Source organism: Pongo pygmaeus, chromosome 6, assembly GCF_028885625.2.
Source record: "Pongo pygmaeus isolate AG05252 chromosome 6, NHGRI_mPonPyg2-v2.0_pri, whole genome shotgun sequence".
NCBI classification, from domain to species: domain Eukaryota; kingdom Metazoa; phylum Chordata; class Mammalia; order Primates; family Hominidae; genus Pongo; species Pongo pygmaeus.
Window position 1 is genome coordinate 153,781,859 of NC_072379.2, and position 26,990 is coordinate 153,808,848.

Consider the following 26,990-nt stretch of genomic DNA (forward strand, 5'->3'; position numbering starts at 1 on the left):
CACCACACCCAGCTAATTTTTGTATTTTTAGTAGAGACAGGGTTTCGCCATGTTGGCCAGGCTGGTCTTGAACCCCTGACCTCAGGTGATCCGCCCGCTTTGGCCTCCCAAAGTGCTAAGATTACAGGCACGAGCTACCGTGCCAGGCCTCTAATTTTTAAGGTTTTAATTCTAGGCCTTAATTTTGTATCTTCCAACATGATAAAAAGGGTCTTCTCATGCTCTCGTCTTGGTTTCTCTTCCCTCCTCATACCTAGCGTTTATCTGTTTCCACGTCCTCCCTGCCCACCTCAAGTCAGGTGGCACTTCAACCTGCTGGCAAACAGTGCCACCCAACACTGGCACATGAGTCCACGGAATGTCTCGGAAAAGAGGCTTGTCGTGCCATGTGATGTAAATTACTAACTGTGCAAACATGTGGCACTCAACAATTTTAGGAGCTTTGTGATTCCTTCTTAATGGTGTGCTCAATATATTTCCCCCAATGATTGCTTATTTTCTCTGGTTTTACTCTCATTTAGCAGTTCCTTATTGAATTTCTTCTTTTCCTAGTTAAACTGGAAAAGTAATTTATTACTCTGCCAGGCAGTAGGCTCACTCACCAAGAGACGGTAATGAGGGAGACCACATAGCCCAGTTGGTCTGGTGATGCCTGTTTTCCCAGCATAGTTGTTAATAGCATCACTTTCACTTTGCCACTTTGGATGGCAAATGATATAGCGACAATGGCACTACATTTGCTACTTGCAGCTCAAGAAGATGTTACAGAGGCTGGTTTTGACAGAATCACATATGCCAGGTATGTGGCATATGTGGAGATAGATGGACATTGTGCTGGAAATAGATGGAGGCCCAATTGACCCTGCTTGCTCCTGTTTACCTGTAGCCTCCGCTTTTCTGCTTCAGCCTGCAATTGCCACAGAATATCCCAGACCTCCTAGTCTGTACAGGGTCTAGTTGGACAAGACCCACTGGCTTTTTAGAATTACTCCAGAAGTCCTGGCTTGCTGATCAGAAGACTTGATTCTTCCAGAAAGAGGTAGCCAAGGAGACAGAAAACAAGCTGGAATCAGAGCAAGAAAGACTATGTCTACCAAACATCCCCGTCTCTTCCTACCCTAACTGTAGATGTCACCCAGTACCTGCTGATTGTAGAAGGCTTTGAAGGTCTATTTTGTTACTGCAAATTAAAGGAAAGGCCTCTCTCTAAGGTATAAGCAAAGGGAAAGTGGGTACTCAAGAAGCTGAACACATTGAGGAAGCGTGAGCCATGGCAGAGATGGAGAGGAGAGGAAAGAGTACAAACCTGACCTCCCATGAAAGCTACTGAGATGCACGTGGATAATAAGCAGCATGAATGGGACCAACACCATCGAATGACCGTTAAATGAATGGTCATTCGTTTATGGTGAAGCAGTACTGCAGGGATTATGAGGTCTTATGGTTTAAAGTACAGCACACATGGACCACGGTCCCAGCCAGGGCAGCCTGCTGTGGGAATCTCTCTCAGCAGACTTTTGCCTGTTAGATTCCAGAACCTTCTCTGGTCACTTTCATCCAATCTAATTGTCTGTCTTACCCAAGAAGGGATTTGTTACAAGGGACTTGGTGGATTAAGCTAAAGCAATCTTAAATGCAGAATGCCAGGTTTCTGATATGGATAATCAATTTCAGTTGCTGCAGAAAACTCTGTTGGGGGTGATGGAGAGAATGCACTTTGTGGACCAGTCTGGATTTGTCTCCTAGTCTTGTATCCAGGTGGCACTGAGCCTCATCAGTGGGGTCCACTCTGTTATGTCCTGGCCTTTACTTGATGAGATAAATTCTTCACGTTCAGGAGCCTTGTAACAGTTTGCAGAAAGTCTCCAGCCTTTGCTTATGTCTTGGTTGCAAGTCTACTGATACATCCTGAGGGTGTATGCTCCTGCCGGTGTGTTGCACTAAATGCCTGCTGCTGAAAATATGCCCAGGAAATATTTCTCTTTATATCTATGGAACTTTGTCCATCGCTGTGCTGGAAACAAACTATTCCCTGGGCAGTCAGTGGTGCGCTTTTAATTCTGGCCTGTGTGGCGGCAGTGGGAGGGGCGGTGCCTTTTGCTGTGTCGGTAACATCTTGATCCCACCAGGGTGAGCTGAAAGACCTTGAATATGATATTTCAAATGATAAAAATGTATGTGTCACCTTCGATCTGCCCAAAAAAGGGGAGAGGATTTTATAAACACACACACACACACACACACACAGAGTCATTCAGGAAAAACAACAGAAAACAATTTAGCACATTTTTGGTGCTCTGAAAATATAAATTGGGATTTTATCTACCAATATTACCATTTATCAAGTTATAACTATGTATAGAATTTAATTGATATAAATACACAGAGCATAAACTTACCCCAAAGTATTTATGTTTTAAAAATTTATTTACAAATAATCTGGGAGAAAAAGGTTTATTTCAAAACTATATAGAGGGCTGGGCATGGTATAATCCCAGCACTTTGGGAGGCCAAGGCAGGTGGATCACTTGAGGTGAAGAATTCGAGACCAGCCTGACCAACATGGTGAAACCCCATCTCTACTAAAAATACAAAAATTAGGCTGGGTGCAGTGGCTCATGTCAGTAATCCCAGCATTTTGGGAGGCCAAAGCGGGTGGATCACGAGATCAGGAGTTCAAGACCAGCCTGGCCAAAATGGTGAAACCCTGTCTCTACTAAAAATACAAAAATTAGCCGGACGTGGTGGCGGGTGCCTATAAATCCAGCTACTTGGGAGGCTGAGGCAGAGAATTGCTTGAACCTGGGAGGCAGAGGTTGCAGTGAGTCGAGATCACATCACTGCATTCCAGCCAGGGCGACAGAGCGAGACTCCATCTCAAAAAAAAAAAAAAAAAAAATCAGCTGGGTGTGGTGGTAGGTGCCTATAATCCCAGCTACTCAGAAGGCTGAGGCAGGAAAATCACTTGAACCCAGGAGACAGAGGTTGCAATGAGCCTAGATTGCGCGGCTGCCCTCCAGCCTGGGCAACAAGAGCGAAACTCTGTCTCAAAAAACAAACAAACAAACAAACAAAAAAACTATGCAGAGAAGAAAGTACTTAGGAGCACAGTGGGAGGGTGAGATGTCAGGGCTCAGCATCTGCTTCCAAAGCTGTCACCAGGCATTTGTTCAGGGCATGTGGGCACTAAGAGATGACCCCGTGGTAGTCAGGTACCTTGCTGCTCTGCACACAAACAATAGGAAGAAATGGAGCCCTTGTTAGAAACACGTATTTCTAAGCTCCAAGCCTGGAGCCTAGGAAACAGTGTCTCCCAAGAAGAAACCTGTTAATCTGCACCATGTCAGGGTCCCCCACCCCAGGATTCTTACCAGCAGTGATGGGTGAGAAACACCGGCTATGCTAAAGAAGCAGGCACACAGCGGCCCTGTCTTCCTCCCATCTGTGAACATGCTTCAGGGCTGAGCGTATGACCAACATTTTACATTTCGGAGTTGGCTCCGACCTTAACGCACACAAAAATGTGAACACCACCATAAACTGTGACATCACCATCACGCGGACACCAGTGGGATTTATGCTGTGTGGATTAATGGCCAGTGGATAAATATATAGCAATACCAAGGGGCAGGTCAACAGCTTAAAGGTTAGGAGAAAACAATGAGTTGGAAACTGAGCAGGTAATCATCAGAGCATCGGTGAATAATCTGATGATCATGATCAGGGCCAGGGAAGCAGGGAGAAGGCAGGCACCTGCGGAGCAGAAACTGTATGAGCAGTGTGTACCGGGAGTGGGCCGCCGTGTTGGAGCCAGCAGGCTTAGAGAAAGGCACGGCAGGTGGGCAGATGACCAGATGAGTAACAGCCAACAGGAAATCATCCAGAATCAGAGGCTCAGAGAAAAGAGGGCCATAGAGAGACACAAGTACCAAGGAGACAGAGAACGCACAGGCAGGAAATTACCTTCCACCTGAGAACGCTCTCCAGGAATGGGCCCTGGTAGGTCTTCGGACATGGTAAGGGAGATGAGGGATGATGTCCTCGATGATCCATGGATGATTAGAAAACACAGGAGGTGCGCATCACGAAGCGGATGACAAAGGGAACCCAGGTTTTATTTCTAAAGTTTTTAGGGGGTTGGATGCCAGCTTCGTGCTCTTACCAGTGATTTTCAAAGGAAGTTGTTTTTTTCTTTTTTAGACGGAGTTTCACTCTGTCATCAGGCTGGAGAGCAGTGGCATGATCTTGGCTCACTGCAACCTCAGACTCCCTGGTTCAAGGGATTCTCCTGCCTCAGCTTCCCGAGTAGCTGGGATTACAGGCATGTGCCACCACACCCAGCTAATTTTTGTATTTTTTGTAGAGATGAGCTTTCGCCGTATTGGTCAGGCTGGTCTCAAACTCCTAACCTCAGGTGATCCACCACCTCGGCCTCCCAAAGTGCTGGGATTACAGGCGTGAGCCACCACAGCTGACTGGAAGTTGTTTCTTAATTGCATATTTATTACCACTGAAAGGGATGCAGTTAGGCCCCACTCTGGTGCAGACAGTGTAAGAACACTCTGATTGACAGACCCCCGGCTCAAATGAGAAAACACACGTGAGCAGAGATTATGCTGAACGCCTCTGCTGTGGATCCAAGAGACCCTGAGACAAGGTGAGGAATAGCCCTCACTACAGCCCCTCCATCCCGCAAGCTTGTTCTTTTGGAGAAAGCTAAGAACATGTGAAAAGTCACATCTACTCCCTTCTGTATTTACTTCATCAAGTACAGAAAAGGACATTTTTTGATGTTACTTAGACCAATGACAATGAAATATTTGTGTTTCTCATGTTCAGTACCTGATGCTTTGAAAACCGTGGACTAGATATCCTGGTGGGTGTGTGGTGTTAGCATAACTCCCTTGTGCTAAGTGATGTGGCCTAGACAATGTTGTTTTTCATCCATCGAATTCTGACCATTGCTCACAGAATTTCAAATGGTCCCCACTGAACCTCCGGGACTTGAGGGAACTGTGATCCAACAGTAAGAACACCGCACCAGGCTGCTAGCCAAACGACAGGGGTTCTTAAACATCACAGTGCGTGGGACTTGCCGGGGGACTTTGTTGAAATGGAGATTGCTGGGCTTCACTCCCAGGTTCTTGGATTCCTTAGGATGATCCGTATGTCCAGCAAGTTCCCAGCAAATGCCGACTCTGACAGGGATCATGCTGGGTGTATTGGGTTTCTAGGAGTGCCACAGCAAAGTACCAAAAACTGAGTAGCTCAGAACAACAGAACCGTCTTGTCTCTCAATTCTGGAGGCTGAAAGTCCAAAAAGGAGGTGTGGGCAGGGCCGTGGCTTCGGAAGGCTGCCTCCTGGCTTCTTCATAGCTGCTGGTATTCCCAGCAGTGCTGGGCTTGGCTTGGCTTTGTAGATGCATCGCCAGGTCTCTGTCTTCACTTGGCACCTTTCTGTGTCTCTTCACATTGTATTAGTCCATTTTCACACTGCTGATAAAGACATACCTGAGACTGGGTAATTTATAAAGAAAAAGAGGTTTAATGGACTCACAGTTCCACATGGCTTGGGGAGGCCTCAAAATCTTGGTGGAAGGTGAAAGCCATGTCTTACATGGCAGCAGACAAGAGAGAAATCACAGCCAAGTGAAAGGGGCAACCCCTCAAAAAGTCATCAGATCTCATGAGATTTTATTCACTACCGTGAGAACCATATGGGGAAACCTACCCCCATGATTCAATTATTTCCCACTTGGTCCCTCCCACAACACATGGGAATTATGGGAGCTACAATTCAAGATGAGATTTGGGTGGGGACACAGCCGAACCATATCAGCATAGTCTTCCCTCTGTGCATGTCTGTCACTTTGTCCAGATGTCCCCTTTTTATATCAGTTGTATTGGATTAGCCCCCACCCTAATGACCTCATTTTAACTTGATTACCTCTGCAGAAACCCAGTTTTCAAATAAGGTCAATTCTAAGGTACTTGGGGTTAGGACCTCAACATATGAATTTTGAGGGACACCATTAAACCCAGAACACTTGGGGAACCCTGCAAAACAGCAATAGCTCAAATTCTTTTTTTTAATGACACATAGTAGTATAATAAGTACATTTTACAAACCTGGCCTAGTATATAAACACACATATAGAACGCAAACAAAATCTTACAAAAAGCTCTTACTATATGTTATATACTCTAATATTTTTAATCCTATTCTATTTCCCTTTTTAAAAAAAATGACCTGCCATTGATTCCATGACTTAAAGGCTAACAAACACCTTTCACCAGTGCAATGCACACAGTAGATACCCACTGACTATGTATCAACTATATCAATCAACATTACTGACTAGCCTACATGACTAGGAGATGTTATAAATATAGACCTCATCATTTTAGAGAAAAGTTCGTGCTGCTGTGTTTTTTTTTTTTTTTTTTTGAGATGGAGTCTCGCTCTGTTGCCCAGGCTGGAGTGCAGTGGTGCTATCTCAGCTCACTGCAAACTCCACCTCCTGGGTTCACACCATTCTCCTGCCTCAGCCTCCCGAGTAGCTGGGACTACAGGTGCCTGCCACCACGCCCAGCTATTTTTTTGTATTTTTAGTAGAGACAGGGTTTCACCGTGTTATCCAGGATGGTCTCGATCTCCTGACCTCGTGATCTGCCCACCTCGGCCTCCCAAAGTCCTGGGATTACAGGCGTAAGCCACCACACCCGGCCTGCTGTGTATTTTTAATGAGATCTCTGTGAAGCCAGTGCCTTTGGTGATGCTGTTCATCCTGCTGTAAACCCATTGCTGCCTTTGCCATATGGCCATGGAAATGACCAACCCCTTGCCTCTAGGAGCCTTTTTCTTCTGGAGTGTTGAGAGGCTCCCCTAAGGCTGCGTTCAGCTTTGCCAGGCCTCCTGCAGCCTCTGTCACTGCTCTTGGCGGCCCCCATGCAGCCCCTTAGCCCACCTGAGCACAATGCACCTCAAAGTGTGCCCAACGTGGCAACCCTGAGCCCTCCACTCATGGCTCAGCTGCTGGAGGAGCCCTGGAATGGTCCTTTGCTGCCTCCTGCCAGGCTGGAGGAGTCCTGGCAGGGACCTTCTTCTGAGCACTGAAAGCTTGTCATCAAAGTAGACAGCGTTGGCCTCCTCTTCCTATATATTTATTGTGAAACTAATATTGTGACCGCCTCCACATCCTATCAGAAGAGGAATGAACGAAGTGAGTGGGGCAGAGACCCAGGGGCTTTTAAGAAGCTGAACTTATCAGATTTTAAATATGTGTCAGCTCTCAGTCCACTCATTCTTGGCCAATATGTGCCAATATGTACAGTAAGACATGTCCATACATAGCTATGAGAATAAATGTAATAAGTAAGTAAGAACAGTCCACAGTATTGCTGTAGAGGCAGAGAGAAGACAAAAAAAAATTTCTGGTATCAGAAAATGCTTTATAGGGGAGGAGCATTCAAGCTAGATCTTAAAGGATGCGTTGATTTAGACACGCATAAGGAAATGGAAAGACAAGAGCTTGACCTAAAGAAGGCAGAGTAGAGATTAAGAGAACTGGTGAGTGGCGCCGTTTCTAGGGGGAACAGAGGGAGCTGGGCAGTAGCTGCTAGAACATGAAACCAGGTGGAGATCTAATCACCGGAGGGTTGGAATGTCACAGGAGAGTTTGACGAGGACGTGAAAGGCAAAGGGCACTTGCTGAAGTTGATGCGAAGATGGAAGGCAATGATATCTAAGAATACGTTGGGGAAATGGGTAACACATTAGAAAGCTCCTGAGACAACAGGGGCCTCTACTGAGTTCTTTTCAGAGGGGATCAAAGGAAGGGAAAGAGAAAGATTCAGTGCCAGAGTGACCCACCTGGTGGATGATCGGCTGTGGGGACAGGAGAAAAACAATCCAAAGCTTGCTCCTCTAGGAATGATGCTCGGCAGGCTCCTGCTCTCCACATAAACAGGAAGGAAAGGGCAAAGATTGGAAGGACAGACCCCTCAGCCTTCCACATGTGCACATGGGGCAGAATGTTGACATCCAAGTGGGCATGGTAAGCAGCTGATGAAAAGTTAAGGATGGAAACTCTAGGCTTGAAAGTCAGCAAAGTGAAGCTGACTTGCCAAAAATAAACTAAGCAGCCATGTGGCATCATGCAGATACACACACAGACACATTTTTTTTAAGATAGAAGGAGAAAGAGGAGGAGAGGGAAGAAGTGGAAAGAAAGATGCTGACTTGACTGGACTTTTCACTGCTAACCTTTGGTGAAGGACAAGTTTAGACACAGGCTGGCTATATGCAAGCATAGAGCTATTTCTAGTGTGCCTTCTTATAAAGGAAGCACAGGTAGATGTTTGTCTTTGTATGGTTGTAATTAAGCGCCAAATGATGTCCTCCATTCCCTTAGTGACCTAGGAAGAGAACCAGCTGTGCAGCACCATCTCTTTGTCTGTTTTTGGAAGTGAGCCCAAAGCACTTGACCTTCAGTGCTATGAGGGACCAGGGGGGTGACAGGTGAAATACAGCAGGGAAGGCTGCAAAGAAGCCCCAAGCTGCTGTGGGCAGGCTGTGTGCAAGGCACACGGTACAGACAGACCCACCCTGTGTTTGTGGGGCAAGCCCCCTGTGCCTTTCCCCGTCTGGTGCGTTTCCCTGTGCCTCTTTCAGCTGCCCTCAGTCCTTCCCACAATTCATCCCATCTCCCAGCACCTGTTTTGGATTTGGAGCCAGTATATGCAGTAGAGAAAAAGAAGACAGTAAATGGAGCAAGAAAAAGGAAAATGTTGTATTCTGGAGCAGAACTAGGAATGAGTCAGCAGAAAGGTCTGACAAAACAAAATACAAAGGCAGTAAAGTAGGAGGTTGGCTGCCAGGCTGGTGTGAAGCTCGGATACCTGTTTCTCAGTGGCTGCCGGTAGAAGACAGGGATATGACAAGCTTGGGAAGAAAGCAGGCACGCTGGTGTGCATCCTCGAAAATTAGGAGGAGATTCTCATGGGTTTCTTCCTCTGAATTTCCTCCTAGCGACGCCAAGACTGATTTCATTTGTTTCCCAAAAGATGAGCTTAAGACACATAGAAGCAGCTATTGGAATTGAAATGTCCAAGTGGAGACTGAAGGAAATATATATTTTTTAATTACTCAGCTATTTCTGGATGTCACAGATGTTTTTGAAATGCATATTTGGAAACACGGTTGAAATCACAACTGAAATGTTTATTGTTCATCTCCTAAATGCAAGATTTTTATTTTATTTAGATGCATCCTCAGTTTTAATCATCTTGTTATATTTAGATGTTCTCCTCTTAACAACTCATTGCAAAAAGAAGGCATTCTATGTGAAGGGTACAGAGAATGTGAGAAACATTCTCTATCAATGACCTGAACAACTAGGGATTGATCACAAAAGAAGGAACTAAAGTATAATAGAGTTGGGTGTGGTATGGAAGCAGAAGTCGTTTGAGATACATACTTGAAGAAGCTACAGGTTCAAGAAGAACTCATCATTTCTGCTCTCTTAAATGTAAGTTTTGTGAAAGACCAGTGACTACTATAAGTCAGTTTATTCCAGGAGGAGACAAAGAGATGAGATATAAATACTGAATCCTAAGGATTTGTCCATTACTTTTGTGTTTGGAATCTGACAACTGTATGTCTTCTATATTTTAACCCTTGTATAAATGGTTGCAGTAAATTGTGTAGAGCAGTGAAGGAAAGATGTGCAGCCAAGGGAAAGATCAAGAACCTTCGGTTTACATGGAGCTATTTCCTAATATTTGTTTTATATCATACGAACTAAACATCTTTACTTTTTACTAAATATTTCAAATTTTATCTAGTTATTTGGGGTCCATTAGAAATTTTTTCCTTTTTTTTTTTTTTTTTTTTTTTTTGAGATGGAGTCTCACTCTGTCACCAGGCTGGGGTGTAGTTGTGCAATCTCGGCTCACTGCAACCTCCGCCTCCCAGGTTCAAGTGATTTTCCTGCCTCAGCCTCCTAAGTAGCTGGAAACTACAGGCACCCACCACCACGCCCGACTAATTTTTTTTTTCTTTTTTTTTGAGATGGAGTCTTGTTCTGTCACCCAAGCTGGAGTGCAGTGGCACGATCTCGGCTCACTGCAACCTCTGCCTCCTGGGTTCTCGCCATTCTCCTGCCTCAGCCTCCTGAGTAGCTGGGACTACAGGCCCCTGCCACCATGTCCAGCTAATTTTTTTTTGTATTTTTAGTAGAGACGGTGTTTCACCACGTTGGCCATGCTGGTCTCGATCTCTTGACCTTGTGATCCACCCGCCTCAGCCTCCCAAAGTGCTGGGATTACAGACGTGAGCTACCACACCCGGCTTTTTTTCCTTGTAAGTCATTATAAGAAGACGTTTAACTTCATGAAAATGGTATAAAATACATTGGCAAGGAGTGCAGAAATGTTTGCCAAATATGGTCATTAGTATGGGGGTGACTATGACCTGCTTGAGAGAAGAGAAGGGAAGACCTCTCTAGGGAGGACTGATTGATTCAGGAAGTTTTCCATCATCCTTCAACTTCCGCATCAGGACTTACAGTTCACTGGACCATCAGCCACAGGACTGGTCCCAGACACCAGACAAGAAGTCAGAAGTTTTGGCAAGATGCTGGGTGTTTGGGTGAGTGCCCAGTGAGAGGCACAAATGCAACAGGAGTCTGACGCCACGGAGGGATGTGACTTCTGCAGAATCTTGGGAAGGGGGGAGTGTGGGTTTTGCATATGGGAGGGACTTAAATAACTTTTGTCACAGCCAAATGTGACATGCTAAGTCCTGAACTCATTTATTCATGGTTCAGGCAGCTGTAGCCAGCACTGAGAAGCAGTTAAACCTATGTACCCACTGAGAGCAGATAGCGGGGAGGCAAAGGTCAGCACCTGCTTGCCTGGGAGCTGCGGGGTTTCTGAGCAGGAAGGAATGTTATTGGTTGCTGGTTCCATCTCACCAATTCCTGCATTCCTGCGTTCTCCTGAATGCACCAACAAATGGCTTCCATCCTTCTATTAACAGGGGCTGTTGAGCCTTTTTAGTGTTGAAGTATTTCAGACTACCAAAAGACAGATTCATTGGTCTGAAATCTATTTCCTTTTAATATGTCCTTGTCAGTCTTATTCTTCCCATGGAAGCAAAAGAGACCAGGCCTACTGACACATACTCGTGAAGTTCTCTAAAACCTTAAAGACATCTATCCCTCTCCCCTGGGTCTTCTCTTGTCGGTGCAGCAGAATACTTCCACTTGCTCCAGGCATCTCTCAGGTAGCTTTGTTTCCAGATTCAGCCAACCTGGTCATCTTCTCCGGAGTATTTTGGCTTATTGGTCTCACCACTAGAAAAAAGTGACACCCTCAACTGGACCTGTTACTTCAAATGTTAAGAGAGAAGGTTTTAGACAAGATAGGACAACATGTCTTCCCAGAAAGACCTGGGTAGCTCTTGTCTCCGCCCACATTATTAGAGATGAGCTCGTTTATTGTAACTATCCAAAGAAGGATCTGGGTGGAAAATGGAGAAAGTCTGCTTCTGCCTCCCCTGCCCTGAATGCCCACCTGATAATTAGCCCTTCCACAAAGCGAGTCCCCAGGGACTTCTTGGAAGCACAGCAGCTGCTACATCGTGCAGGAACATGACAGTGGATGGAATTAATTACTAAAACCAGCCAAGACCAAGATTGAGGAAGATACCATGTAAATGTGGCAATTCGCGAAGTATTTCTGAAAAATGAGGCATCTGTTTCCTGGTCTCACATCTCCTCATGTCAGGTGAAAGGTGTGGCGGGGAGTGGGGGCTGTAATTCAGACTTAACTGTTCGATTGATCTTCTCAGACTCCTCAAGGTTATCAGAGTAAAAAAGGAATATGTACAGGACATTGCCTTCATGAAGTGTCTGTCACAGTCCACAAAACCTCGGCTTGGATTATGAAAGCAGATTGTTTTCTGTCTCCTAGGGGACTGTCTATCGTGTTAATTTCCAGATATGGATATGACTGTGCCATCTAGCACCTAACGGAACTTCTTTTTTTATCTGTTAATGGAACGCTTCAAAACTGTGAGAAAATAAACCCTTTGAGTAAACACTTCATTTTCTCATTTTCCTCAGTTTTGGAGCCAAGAGATAGAATATTTCCCAGCTTCTTTTTGGTGCTTTCATTTTTTTCCTTCAGGTTTTAATTTTTTTTCCCTTCTCACCCCTGACATCTCATGCAGATAACTTCCTTTTTTTTTCTTTTTTTTTTTTACCACCCAGTCTCTAAATCTCACTTTCTTTTCTCTGTCTCATCTGCCTTTTCTCCGTGTTAACTTTTCCAGTATTTTCAGCCTTGCTTCTCATTATGTTACTATATTGTGTTTCTTTAACTGTGTATACCAGCCATGGGGTTCTTGATTCTAGCTTAAGAAAATCTGACTCTGGGCTCATCTACACCTCCTGTTATTTTTCACTTCTTCTTTGAATGGAATTGTAGGATTAAACAAGGAAAGGATTGTGGAGGTCCCCTGAAGCAATTTGCTTGCAATGCATGCACCCATTCCAGGGGACTCCTGTGGTGCTTCGAGCCCCTGTTCATATGCTATCCATGCTGGGAAGCTCACCACCTCAGGGAGACCATCCATCCTCATACATGCTCTAAGTGGACTGCACTAATGCTGACCAGACACCCAGTCCAAAATCCTGGGTAACAATCTCAGTCATTGAAGGCAGCTGCAACTCTGCCATTCTTAATGGGATTCCGGTTTGCCAAGAGCCCCAAAGAGTAGAAAAGTAAGAGTTTCGTGGACTCTACACAATGCTGGTAACTCGATCATGCAATTCTCAGAATTTAAAAAAGAGTGTTTTTTATTCCTTTCTTGTGATTTGAATTTCCTCACAACCCTTACCCCTGTACTACACAGAAGGAAACTGAGGCTCAGATAAGTTAAGAAACTTGCGCAAGTTCACCCAGCAAGTGAATAACAGGCTCAGATGACCTCTGCGCCTTACTCTAAAATTGCCTAATAGTGGTAGCTGTGTCCTACTCCAGAGCTACACCTAGCCGCCCTCTTCTACTGGCCTCAGCCTGGTGCATTGTTAGGAAGGGAACACCTGAGGTGATGTGGAAGAGGGAGGGGAGCACAGGCAGGCCAGATAGGGGCAACTGTGGCTACTCCAGCATCCCAAACTAGGACCGTGCTAGAGGGTAGAAAACGTGGTGTAAATTTAAGGGGCATTCTCAAGTTACAAAGTCAAGTGAAACTTGGTAATCATGTTTACATGGACAGCAAGGAAAGTAAGCAAAGGGAATGGCTGATGCGAATTCCAATATTTTTCTATGGAAAGACCAGGTACATGGAAGGAAATAGAGAATTCTTTAGTAGAAAAAGAATGTATTTCTTTAATGCCCAGTGATGATGAGCTTTTTTTCATGTTTGTTCGCTGCATAAATGTCTATAAAGCCATAAAAAAAATGAGTTCATGTCCTTTGCAGGGACATGGATGAAGCTGGAAGCCACCATTCTCAGCAAACTAACACAAGAACAGAAAACCAAATACTACACGTTCTCATTCATAAGTGGGAGTTGAACAATAAGAACACATGGACACAGGGAGGGGAACATCACACACCAGGGCCTGTCGGGGGATGGGAGGCAAGAGGAGGGAGAACATTAGGACAAATCCCTAATGTATGCAGGGCTTAAAACCTAGATGACAGGTTGATGGGTGCAGCAAACCAGCATGGCACATGTATACCTATGTAACAAACCTGCACATTCTGCACGTGTCCCAGAACTTAAAGTAAAATTTAAAAATAAAAAAAATTTCACCTAAAAAAGAGAATGTATTTCATTTTCAAAATATTGAATTTGGGGTTAAAGTTTGGCATAAAAACATCCATGTAGAAAGGCCCAGCCCAAGCTAAAAATATAAATTTAGAATTCAGAAGATACATGAACCGTAAAGACGTCAATTCAGTAGGAAGCTGTGTCAGAAAGCAAAAATGATGGGGACCTGCCAGACCAAGGCTTAGACCAGTGAGAAAGGAGCCCCTGGGATGGCAGCTTGGTGCCTGCCTTCCATTTGGGTCTGCAGCAGCAGGAGAGAAAGGTGAGGACCCTGGATGGAAGAGCAGGAGGGGAAGGAGAGCAGGTCCTGGAATCAGGAAAGGGGAACAACTCCTGTTGCCTTCATCATGTGCTGCAGGCTGGAAATCAGAAAGATGCCACATGTTTGGTAGATAAGGGTTCGCTGGGAGAACTCGTTTTGAGAATGCTAGGAGTATACTGCAGTGGGTTAAAAGTGAATAGAAAGTGAGCCGGTGAAGCAGCGTAGACTTTGCTTGTGAAGGGCCATGATAGTTACAAGAAGGAGGCTGGGTGCAGTGGCTCATGCCTGTAATCCAAGCATTTGGGAGGCCGAGGCAGGTGGATCACCTGAGGTCAGGAGTTCGAGACGAGCCTGGCCAACATGGCGAAACCCCGTCTCTAGTAAAAATACAAAAAATAATGAGCCGAGCATGGTAGTGCACACCTGTAGTTCCAGCTACTTGGGAGGCTGAGGCAGGAAAATCGCTTGAGCATGGGAGGCAGCGGTTGCAGTGAGCCAGGATTGCACCACCGCACTCCAGCCTGGGCGACAGAACGAGACTCTGTCTCAAGAAAAAAAAAAAAAGGAAGGAGCAGTTCCAGGAGAATATGGCCAGAGGTTTTTTGTTTGTTTATTTGTTTTCAATGAGGGAGATTTGAGTTATATTCTACAGACTTAGAAGAAGTAATAGGGGAGAATGAGTGGTTAGAAATGTAAGGCACAGTGGAGAAGTTGCTAAAGTTCAACAAGAAGCAGGAGGGTATGAGCTTAGTCTTGGAAAGGAAGATGGCAGTGTTCAAAACTTCAGCCGGATTCAATTTAAAGTTAATTAAGCAGTGAACAATTCGCAAATCCGGCAGCCTCCTGAGCCACAATAGGCTCTGAGACTCCAGTGCAGCCCCATGGTGGTAGAAGATTTATGGACAGAAAAAAGGAAGGTGATGTACAGAAAACAAGTAGGGACAGAAACAGCTGGATTGGTTACAGCTCAGCATTCACCTTATTTGAACATGCTTCAAACAATTGGCTATGTTTGATTAGCCAAAACTTGGTGATTGGCGCAAGAGTAGGCTATGGTCTGTTTACACCTCCACTGGTTATAATTCACGATGTGCAGAGAAGCCTTTAGACTGAACTTAAAACATGTTAAAACACGTTTAGCTTTAGGCTAAATGTGACTTAACAGTAGCTTCTTTGTAGGAGAGGAAGGATGGAGGAGAGGCCTGACTTAGGGCACTTGACCTAGGGAGGAAGAGTAGAAGATGGATTTGAGAAAGAATTAGAAAGCTACTGATTAGAAATTGGGCAGTATTTGATTGAATTGGAGTAGGGGAAGCAAGGGGTCAAAGAATGGAGGCAAGGAAACCTAAATTTTCAACTCAGCTTACTGAGTGCATGGTGGAGCTACCAACTGAGATAGGGATTATCAAAGGGGAGCAAAGTTTTGAGGCCACTGAAGAGTTTATTCTGGAGCAGATTGAGTTTTTGGTGCCTGTGAGACATAGCATGCAGTCATCTGATATATTGGTCTGTAGCTGGACCTGTGTGAGTTATTGATATTTAGGTAATTTAGGTTATGGTTTAAAACCTCAGGAATGGACGATTTCATAGGGGAGGAGGATGTAAAGGGAGTAGATGGGTGGCCAAAGACAAAACTCAGTGTCCACGATGGTACTGAGATAGAAAAGACCTTAGAAATCTAAAGTATGGGTCCATTGGAGAGACGGAGGGGAGAGGGTAGAAATTTCCTGACTAGAGGGAAATTTTAGAGAGATAAGAGGCAGACCAAATATGAACTTACCCTGTGACAAACCCTCAACTGCTTTCTAAAAAATTATTGAATGCCGATATCAACTATTTTGTGTGTGATATATTAAAAAAAAATTTGCTGAAACTGTTCTTCCATCTTGTGGATAGTGTTTTGGGAAATAAGTTCTCATATATTCATTTTCCAGGAGAGATATTAATGTAATGGTATAGGATGAGACTAAAGTAACTCATATTCATGAACTTCTAAAAAATGGCACTCTTAGAAAAATAACTGAAAGCAGCCTTACTAATTCCCAATCTTTGTATTTTTTATGATCAGAAATATTTAGTCTATTTTATTTTTATTTTTATTTATTTATTTATTTATTTATTTTCTGAGATGAAGTCTCGCTCTGTGGCCCAGGCTGGAGTGCAATGGCATGATCTCAGTTCACTGCAACCTCCGCCTCCTGGGTTCAAGCAATTCTTCAGCCTCAGCCTCCAGAGTAGCTGCGATTACAGGCACCTGCCATCATGCCTGGCTAATTTTTGTATTTTTGCAGAGATGGAGTTTCACCATGTTGTCTAGGCTGGCCTTGAACTCCTGACCTCAGGTGATCCGCCTGCCTCAGCCTCCCAAAGTGCTGGGATTACAGGCATGAGCCAGCGCTCCTGGCCTAGAGTCTATTATTTTAAAGAAAGAAACATAAATACAACATTGACCACAGAAAAAGAAAAAGACTTTATCTCTCTCTAAGGAACAAATTCTTTCAGTGAGATGCAGCTTTCTTAGTGCCTTTCTAGATAAGATAAGACATTGTACAAATGAAAACTCTTCAATTTGCACTCTTTAAACAGCCGTTCCCTTTGCGCCTGCGGTTCTTTTGGCTTGACGTTGGGGAAGCTTTTGTGGAAGACAATGATATTTTATTGCTTCATCTTGGAGCAAGGAGAAAATTGTTTCTCTTCTTCCCACTTCCCCATTTTTTAAGAGTAGTGCTCGAGTCACACTTGCACTTCCACGCTGAAGCCTTCTATTTGCATCAGCAGTGTGTTCTGGAATGCCACTTTCACATTCCCGCACTTGGCAGACCCAGCTTCTCAGGTTTTCTCTATTTCTTGACTTTATTCATTTTTGTTTCAGCCTTTCTTATGGACGGTTCTGTTTGGCAGACCCAGCTTCTCAGGTTTTTTCTGTCTCTACTTCTTGACTTTATTCATTTTTGTTTCAGCCTTTTTTTTTTTTAATTATACTTTAAGTTCTAGGGTACATGTGCACAACGTGCAGGTTTGTTCTGTATGTATACATGTGCCATGTTGGTGTGCTGCACCCAGTAACTCGTCATTTAACATTAAGTATATCTCCTAGTGCTATCCATCCCCGCTCCCCCCACCCCACAACAGGCCCTGGTGTGTGATGTTCCCCTTCCTGTGTCCATGTGTTCTCATTGTTCAATTCCCACCTATGAGTGAGAACATGCCGTGTTTGGTTTTTTGTCCTTGTGCTAGTTTGCTGAGACTGATGGTTTCCAGCTTCATCCATGTCCCTACAAAGGACATGAACTCATCATTTTTTATGGCTGCATAGTATTCCATGGTGTATATGTGCTACATTTTCTTAATCCAGTCTATCATTGTTGGACATTTGGGTTGGTTCCTACCCAAAGGATTATAAATCATGCTGCTATAAAGACACATGCACATGTATGTTTCAGCCTTTCTTATTGGTGACTCCGTTTTCCAGATATTCTATTCTAGTCCCCATGCATACATTTTGGTTTTGATTTGGTTTGGTTTGGGGGTTTCTTGCCTAACAGTACAGACGAACAATTAAAAACAGTTCTCTCCTCCTCCTCTTCTTCCTCCTCCTCTTCTTCCTCCTCCTCTTCTTCCTCCTCCTCTTCTTCCTCCTCCTCTTCTTCCTCCTCCTCTTCTTCCTCCTCCTCTTCTTCCTCCTCCTCTTCTTCCTCCTCCTCTTCCTCTTCCTCCTCTTCTCTTTCCCCTTCCCCTCCTTATTCTCCTTCGTCTCCTTCTTCTCCTTCTTCTTCTTCTTTCTTCTTGCCATGGCCTTAATAGGGTTATTTTAATTGTTCTCCCCCTTTCTCATGAGCACCACTTAATAGATACCCACAGAGCTGAATTGCAGGGGAGTGTAGTGGTATATTTAAAGATGAATGTAAAGATGTAACTCTAGGTGTTTGTTCTGGGGATGGCATAACCAGGGAATGAATTTAAGTCACTGTTTCTAGATGGATTAAAGCAATGGACCTTCAACAAAGAAAGATGGCAGGTATTCTTACTTTGCGTATTTATTATATTTGTTGCTATACTGAAATTTTCAGCTGACAACAGCAAACATGGACTTCTGACTTGAAAGTTATGAGATACAAGCTTGGTTCAGGCAATTTTCAAGGGATTATTTAGAGAGAGACAGACCTCAGGTCAAATCCCACTTGACTTTAACTTAAATTCCTTAAGATTTTATTTTCCTACCTGTACAAATAGGATAATAATATCTACCTCATAAAGACTAAATGAGTTCTTTCATGGTAAGGAGCTGTCAGAGTACCTAATATGTGGTACGTGCTCCATAAATGCCACCCACCCCCACCACCCGCTTCAACTCACCACTGTCACCATCTCTGGGACTTTGGACTCTTGGCTGCAGTAATATCAAAGGCTTCCTCTGAGTGCTTCGGTCTGTGAGTGGTTCTCTCCCAGCCCCTCACCACCTCTGTCCTGATACTATTTTAACAAGGAATTTATCTGTTTGCTTTAGAAGTTGCTGGAAGTTTACAAAGAAGAAACCCAGTAGCTCAGAAGAAATGTATCTAAGTCTGATTTTAAAATTATCTGTTTTCTCTGGATTTAAACTAGCTATATTACTCACCTATTGCTGTATAAGAAATTACCCCAAACTCAGTGGCTTAAGACAGCCAACATTTATCATCTCACAGTCACTGTGGGTCAGGAACTCGAGACCATCTTAGCTGTGTGGCTCTGGCTCAAGGTCCCTCATGAGGCCGGCATCAAGGCGTTAGCCAGGGCTGCAGTCATCCGAAGGCTTGACCGGAGATGAGGAACCCATTTCCGTGCCCACTCACATGGCTGTTGGCAAGAGACAGTCTAACGGGGATGAGCCTCAGAGTCTCCACAGGGCTGCTTGAGTGTCCTCACAACATGGCAGCCAGCTTCCTCAGAGCAAGTGATATGAAAGACAGCAAGGAGGAAGCCACGATACCTCTTATAAGCTGGCTGCAGAAGCCTAACACCATCACTGCTACTGTATTCTGTTCATGAGGGTCACTAAGTCAGCCAACACTAAAGGGTACAGAATTAGGTTCCATCTCTTCTCTTCTCTCTCCTCCTCTCCTCTTCCCTCTTTCTCTTTCCTTTATCCTCCTCTTCTCTTGCTGTGCCTCAGTTTCTTATCTGACCAAAGATAACTTCTGCCCTCTAGGGATGCTATGAAAACAAAGTGAGATCAATCATATGAAAAGGCAGTTTTGGAAGGAGAGCTCAGAAACTCTATATAATATACCATATACCATAACTATGGAAACCTGAGATCAGCTCTGTCTAGCTTCCTGCTCTTGCATCTGAGGAAGCCTTTCCGGCTCACGCAGGCATGGCTTAGTCACAGTGCAGCGTAGGGTCCTTTAATGGGTCCTCTCTGAGCAGTGACCTGCTCAGGACACAGAAGCCAGCACCAGGCCCTTCCTTCCTTCTCCTGGGCAAGCAGCACCGCTCATCCCAGCAGAAATAGAAAAAGGAGTTAAGTTCCTGTGTTCCTTATTAGATTGCTGTGGCAGCTCCATAAAGCTCTCCTACACCATCCTGCCTCTTAGTGGCTGTTTCTTTATGACTAAAGCAGCACTTTCCCATCTGCTGCCCTCAAAGCAAGGGGCCCTGGGCCCCATGTTTCTGGTTCAGGAGTCTCAAGATCTCTGAAAGCACCAGATTGTTGGGATTTAAGTGCTGTTGTTTATTTTTATGTCTGGGTCCTATTTCTCCAAATAACTCCAAGACCATTATGATTTTCTAGAAGTTAATTCAGTGGTCCAGGCTAGGTAGGGAATGGTGGTATTACCAAATTCTACCTGTTTTCTTTGCAAGCTCATTTCCATCATTGGTCCTCCAAATGCATTTCCCTGTTCAAAGTACTCTACCTTGGATACGTCTGCCTTTGCCTCCACGTCCCTCACCTATTATCTTTAGAAAGGTGGTTTTAAATGATGGTCACTGAACATTTAGCCATATAGGGCACCAGCTCTCAGAGGTTTCACAAGTAAAGGAAAGGGTTGGGGGAAATAAAATACAGTTCAACACAACAGAGTAACCCACATATTCCGTATGTTCAACAAGGTCTCTACCCAGGAGGCTGGCGATGAAGGATGCTAACATTTCTTGAACTGCCATCTTCTCCCTTCTTATGGCTAACCCTCGAATTCTGTTTATGGTTATCTATGGATTGGGGAGTCATTTCCCGGCTCAGCAGGTTAAGAAAGGCATCCGAGATTTGAGGGTTATAGGATTTTGGAAGCACTGTTTTTCTGGTTTTCTGTTACCTCCATTTTAAAGCCGTGATACTTCCAACTGCCCTTTTTCAGTAAGCTCTTGTTGACTACTCTCTCGAAACTAAAAGATGCATATCCAGTTGTACAGAGAGTCAAAAGTGTGCCCAATTAAGCCGGCCTTGACTTCAATATTGCAACTCACTGAAGACACACAGTGGAATTTCTGGTGGACCGCTTGCCATAACCCACAGGGAACTCTAGCCGTACATGGGTCTTACTGACCCATTGGGTCTAGCTGACTGTGCCTGATGGTCTCCAATGACCAAGGTGTCCTCATTAGTTCTGTGCTATATTTAGTTAAGCCTGAAATCTGTGCCCCTAATTTAATCACACACCAGGTAGCCATGGAGATGACATCAAGCCTCTGGCTGCCCTATAAACCATTGCAAATGCTGAAAATAAAATAAACAGGATATGCAAATTGACTTCCTAAGTAAATAAAAGACTTTGCCTCCAGGTGTTGGGATTAGCTGCTTTTGGTCCACTGATGTTTGTTAGGATTCACAGTGATTTGAAAAATATCATAGTCATAGCCTTTGTCTCAATGCCTGCTTTTTTTCCTTTTTGTCTGTTGCAGATATATCAATACTCGTATACTGGATATTATGTCCTGAGCAAAATTCCTCATGGGTAAGAGTGTTCTTTTCTTTCTTTTAATTAGAAATCTGCAGGGCAAAGTGAAGGGTAGAACATGGACAAACCGCTTAACCCTTAGGGCGGGAAATGGCGTTCCAGTTCTCAAAGCCAAGGGTGCTGGTATCGCGGCACCTCTGGGACTCTCCCTAGATAATGACACTAAGGATGTCAGGGGGTCACTTGAGTCCACTCACTTCCCCATTTGTGAAGCCCCCTTCCTAGAGCAACTCTGCCCTCTTCCTGTGCTGGTTCCTGCCCTGGAGGTTCTGCAGAGCCGGACATTCCCTTCTGCTTTGTAATCACCTGCAGCCTCCTCTCAGGCAAGGTGAGGTGGCCCTTGGCCTCCCACGAGGGTTCCTGGTTATACCCACACTAGCAGAATGGAAGCCTCTCTCAGCCCACCACATGTCATCAGAGACAAATCTGGAACATATTTATGGGATTACGGTGAACTACTCTGGTCATTCAGCAGTGCATTGGGAATGGGTTGGGCAAGTCCATCTCAGCAAGTGGTATTAGCGCTGCTCTACCCATCACTCCGAGGGGGTTTCAGGGGCGTGTGTGTTCTTGTTGTATTGTCTTTTCTGAGCTTGGCTGTGCTCCCAGGGCCGGGTTTCAGTGCCTGCTTTTGACTAGGCCCCCCGGCTTCATGCTGTTTCATGACATCACATTGCACTGCCAACCTCACCCGGTCTCTCAATAATGTATTGCCCAGAGCAGGAGCGAGTTTAGTTTTCAGTGCTGGGCAGGCGTCCCCCACATGACCCTCGGATGCCTGATCAGCTTCACCTTTGGAACCCAGAGCAGAAAAGACATTGGTTAGGGTTGGGTGAAACCACACGTTGAGTCAGACACAGATGAAAAACAGTTGCAGAACTAGGAAAGTCTGTCGAGGAGAATTTTTTGTTGTTTTTATCTTTATTCTTTCTTCGTCTCCTCTTCCCTCCTCCTCCCCTCCCCTATTCTCATTCCCTTCTCCTGGCCTTCCTGTTCCCCACCTTATATTTCTCTTTCCTGTCTTCTGTGGATTCTATTGTCGTGCTTTGCAAAGGTGAGGTGCTCAGGAAAGGTTGGTAAAGAAACTGAATTGTGCTGCAGGTAGTGTCGTGTAGCCTCCTGTGAATATCTAGGTTGAGGCATCCTCGTTTCCCAAGCAAATTTTAACAGCAGGAGTGGCTAAAAAGCATTTTTCCATAGGTGAGCATTAATCACAGCATGAGTGTTTATAGCTGCTGCTGTCTGTTTTCTACACAGCTTAGAATACAGGCAAGTCCCTGGAAAACAAACACGAATAAACTAATTTCATGTGGGCTTTAGACAAAGGGAAGATGCATGTGGATCTTCAGCATATTGTGACCAATAGTTTCTGTTAGATTATTAGAAAAATGAAGCCCAAAGAAAGCAAAGATGGCCCAAGTTGCAAAAATAAAGTATTCATACAAATTTTTCATTAGAAATATGTTTTAAATAGAAACCCAAATATTCTTCAGTAAAGAGGAATTATCCCATTCTTTCCCAAGCAGACATATATCTTCAGAGGTCATGGCAGGCAGGACTATAATTATGCCTTGAGATTTATCTGCCCCTTCTGGGAACAATAGAATTTGTTGTAGATAATAGATATTTCATTCCATCTTATATCAATTTGTAAAACTCGAAACTCTAAAAGCGGTTGATGCCTAACGTATTGTGTTAATATTTCACTGCATCAGTCAGCATTTGGAGGAAACAGGTTCTAGGAACTTGGCACAGGAGTTTGCTGAACAAGCTAGCAAAGCTCAGGCCATGATAGCCTGTGTTGAAGGCTCGGCTTCTGCACTTAGGTACCTGGAGCCTGGTGATGATCCGCCTTATAGATGACCCCAACACGGAGGGAGCTGCTTCTGGTGTCTTTAATGGAATCAGAGCAAGAATAATCCGCCTCGTTTATTGGTTGGCTTTCATATACTTTTATCCCTGTTCAACAACCTGCAAGAAAAGCATTCTTATTTCCATTTTAAGTGAGAGCTCCAAGAGGTCATCACTTTCCCCTCACCTCCTAGCTACTGTATGCTTGAGTCTCAGCATAAGTCAGGCTGACTCGAAATCCCATGCTAGTAAACAAACTCGTGGCTCACACCTGTAATCCCAACACTCTGGGAGGCCAAGGCGGGCAGATCACTTGAGGTCAGGAGTTTGAGACCAGCCTGGCCAACATGGTGAAACCCCATCTCTACTAAAAATACAAAAATTAGCCAGGCATGGTGGTGCACACCTCTAGTCCCAGCTACTCAGGAGGCTGAGGCAGGAGAATTGCTTGAACCTGGGAGGCTAGAGGTTTCAGTGAGCTGAGATTGCACCACTGCACTCCAGCCTGGGTGACAGAGTGAGACTCTGTCAAAAACAAACAAACAAACAAAAAACCCTTGGGATTAATTCAAAGTTCACAATGCAGAGAACAAACGTGATAGCTATAAAGATGAGATTTTTTAGTGACATACTACTTTCTCTTCCTAGGGTTCTTATAGGATTGAAAGATGTAGCAAGTACATTTATTGGAAAACAACCTCTGGGGGTGCCAAAGTCAGTGTCCCACCCTGTCACCATGTCACTGAACACAGCACCCCTGAAGCGGTGTTGCTCAACCTGCTCAATTCTTCCTCTTTGTCATAAGACCATTTATGAGAAATTAGCCAATTAATTCATTGCAAATATTGTCAGAGTCTGATTTGTCTTAATGAGACAGTGGATTCTGAGCGGTATCTCCGTAGGCCTGGAGCTTCGTGACCCCTTTGTCATCACTGTCACCGTTGTGCGTGCTCCACCAGGTGGCAGAAAAAGAACACAGCCCGGAGCTCTAAGTCTGAGGATCTAGGTGGGTTTTGGATGGGGAGGAAAGCACAATTGTCTTTTAAAAATAAAAATGTCCCTACTAAAATATTTAAATGTACATTATTCATGTAGAGGAAAACTAAGAGATTTTCTTAATTTGAAAACACATATCTGTACCTTTTTCACTAATTCTCATCTTTCCTTTCCTCGCTGCTCCCCCTAAATTAAAGCCAGAGGCCATGCAATCTTCAGGATGGTTTTATTTGTCATTTATAGCTTGATTTTTTTTTCGTAGCTTCAGTCTTTCCAACCAGCCAGAGAAAAGGGTCTAATTAATGTTCTCATGCCCTCTGATTTCTGTTGTCCTTCCTTTTTGCAAATGGCAAAAGAGTTTCAGGAGGGACTACCCCTTTCCCATCCCCCTCTCACTCCCCAGTCCCCACTGTTAGCTTCCTTCCTCCGATGGCTGCGACCTCTATAGCTGGGGCCAGGTAGAGTTCTTTCTGCATGGAAGGTGGGAGTTGCAATGAGACTCCCAAGACAGCTGAATTTTTATATAATCAAAAATCTATTACCTAAGGGTAGGTTTGTTTGACTTTGACATACCAAGCTTCCAAAAATTGTATTCTTAAATTGTATCCTAAAAGGACATATGCCTTTTACAACAAATCTATATGTTAGTGGAACTAAAGCTAGTTATTTTTAACATAAACCATTTCACTAGAAGTGTTTATATCAGAATTTTAATAAAATAAGGAATCTTCCATGGTGGAGTCAAGGATCTGTTAGGTGTTTCCATAAAAGTATTTTTGTAGACTTGGCTACTGCATGACATTTTCCTGGCATGACTTCTTTTTCTAGAATTAGTTTTGCCTTTATATTTTTTAGGGTCTAAAGCCAAAGACAAAATTATCTATATTTATGTCTATTATCTATCTACTTAGCTTTCTATCTATCTATACACACACATATACATAATACACACTTTTAATAATAGTAATAATATATTTCTAAAATGTAGTCTCATATCCGTTAGGATTGTTCTGAAAGACATATGGACTTTTTTCTATAACCGAAATCAATTTGAAGAAAAATTGGTCCTATCGCTTTATTGTGTAATGTTGGCAATTAGGGGTCTGGCAAACTCAGAGCTGTAATAGAATAGAAACTGCCGGGTGTTCAAAGGCATTTTTTTACATGACTGGCCATCTTCTGTGAATATTGTTGCTCTAACTTTGCTTACCTACTGGTAATTTTCAGGCGCCAAACAAAATTGTGAAAAAATTATGTTCCTTTAGAATTGTAGTTGACTTTTTAAAGCCATATTCTGTATCTGTGGAAATAGGAAACTGAGACATCGCTTCCTTCTACCCGGAACTGCTCTCTAAGTTTATAGACTGAGATCCAGAGGAGCATTCTGTTTATTTGGGAAGTAGATACCTAGGTCGAGAATGTGCAGTGCCCAGTGCCAGCCTAATAGCATCATGCTGGGCAATAACTTAGACCCTGCAGCCACATAGACCTGAACTTGAACCCGTCGTGCTGCTGACTTCTGGCTGTGTGACCTCGGGAGTTGTTCTACTTCCATAGGTCTTAGGATCCATATAAAAAGATCATAATAATAGTGCCCACTTTGGCCTGGCATGGTGGCTCATGCCTGTAATCTCAGCACTTTGGGAGGCCGAGGCAGGTGGATCACCTGAGGTCAGGAGTTTGAGACCAGCCTTGCCTGTTGCAAAACCCTGTCTCTACTAAAAATACAAAATTAGCTGGGCATGGTGGCAGGTACCTGTAATCCCAGCTACTCAGGAGGCTGAGGCAGGAGAATCGCTTGAACCCAGGAGGCAGAGGTTGCAATGAGCTGAGATTGTACCATTGCACTCCAGCCTGGGAGACAGAGCAAGACGCCATCTCAAAAAACAAAACAAAACAAAACAAAATAGTGCCCACCTCATAGGCTTGTTAGAAGAATTAAATGTAATGGCTGGGTGTGGTGGCTTACGCCTGTAATCCTAGCACTTTGGGAGGTCGATACGGGTGGATCACTTGAAGTCAGGAGTTCGAGACCAGACTGGCCAACATGGTGAAACTCCGTCTCTACTAAAAATACAAAAATTAGCCGGGCTTGGTGAGGCTGAGGCACAAGAATCACTTAAACCTGGGAGGCGGAGGTTGCAGTGAGCTGAGATTGCGCCACTGCGCTCCAGCCTGGGTGGCAGAGTGAGACCCCATCTCAAAAAAAGAATTAAGTGGAATGATAGATGCAAAACACCCAGCAAAGAATTTTGCATCTAGTGAGTGATTAGTTAATATTGTAGTATGTACCCAATATATATTTGTAGTCTTATAATTAAATATTATCAGACTTTAGTTTCTAGCCATCTTGAAAATCTTTTCTGTTACAAATGAAGGAATAATATAACCCTACAATCATACAATTCTCTTTAATATTTTTTCTAAGCTGAGGCTTGTTTCATGACACTCAGGTAATTATAATGTCTTTGTAATTTTAATTTCCCTCTTAAAAGAGGTATCTATGGCCTCAACTGTCTACAATTCTCAATACTCAATAAATTTTTTTTATCTCATCTCATTCTGACCTTCTGCAATTAACTTTTCAGCATTCTTGTTTTGCCTCCAATGGAAGCAGAAAAGATACTGTGTCAGCAAATACTTATTGAAATACTATCTGGAACAATGAAATCATGGTTGCTATCCTTAAGAAATTAAAAATCTTGTTGCAAAGGAATGATACAGACTTACATAATAAAATGTGATAAAGTCTGTTAAGTGAGTAATTTCTTTTTTTTTTTTTTGAGAAAGAGTCTTGCTCTGTTGCCCAGGCTGAAGTGCAGTGACGCGATCTCATCTCACTGCAACCTCCGCCCCCCAGGTTCAAGCAATTCTCCTGCCTCAGTCTCCTGAGTAGCTGGGACTACAGGCACATGCCACCACTCCTGGCTAATTTTTTGTATTTTTGGTAGAGATGGGGTTTCACCATGTTAGCTAGGATGGTCTTGATCTCCTGACCTCATGATCTGCCTGCCTCGGCCTCCCGAAGTGTTGAGATTACAGGCGTGAAGTGAGGATTTTTAACACCGCACACCAAAGAAGGAGGAGAGGGTTGAAG

At 44.0% G+C, this 26,990-nt stretch overlaps 1 protein-coding gene across 2 annotated transcripts in view; it reads left to right on the forward strand.

Moving 5' to 3' along the window:
- The window catches only part of DPP6 (dipeptidyl peptidase like 6), an 865,911-nt gene that overhangs the window by 582,071 nt on the left and 256,850 nt on the right, over positions 1-26,990 (forward strand). For both annotated transcript variants that reach the window (XM_054495448.1, XM_054495449.2), the window contains exon 6: positions 20,991-21,043. In XM_054495448.1, the coding sequence (XP_054351423.1) occupies positions 20,991-21,043 (53 nt within the window). The remainder of the gene's footprint in view (positions 1-20,990; positions 21,044-26,990) is intronic.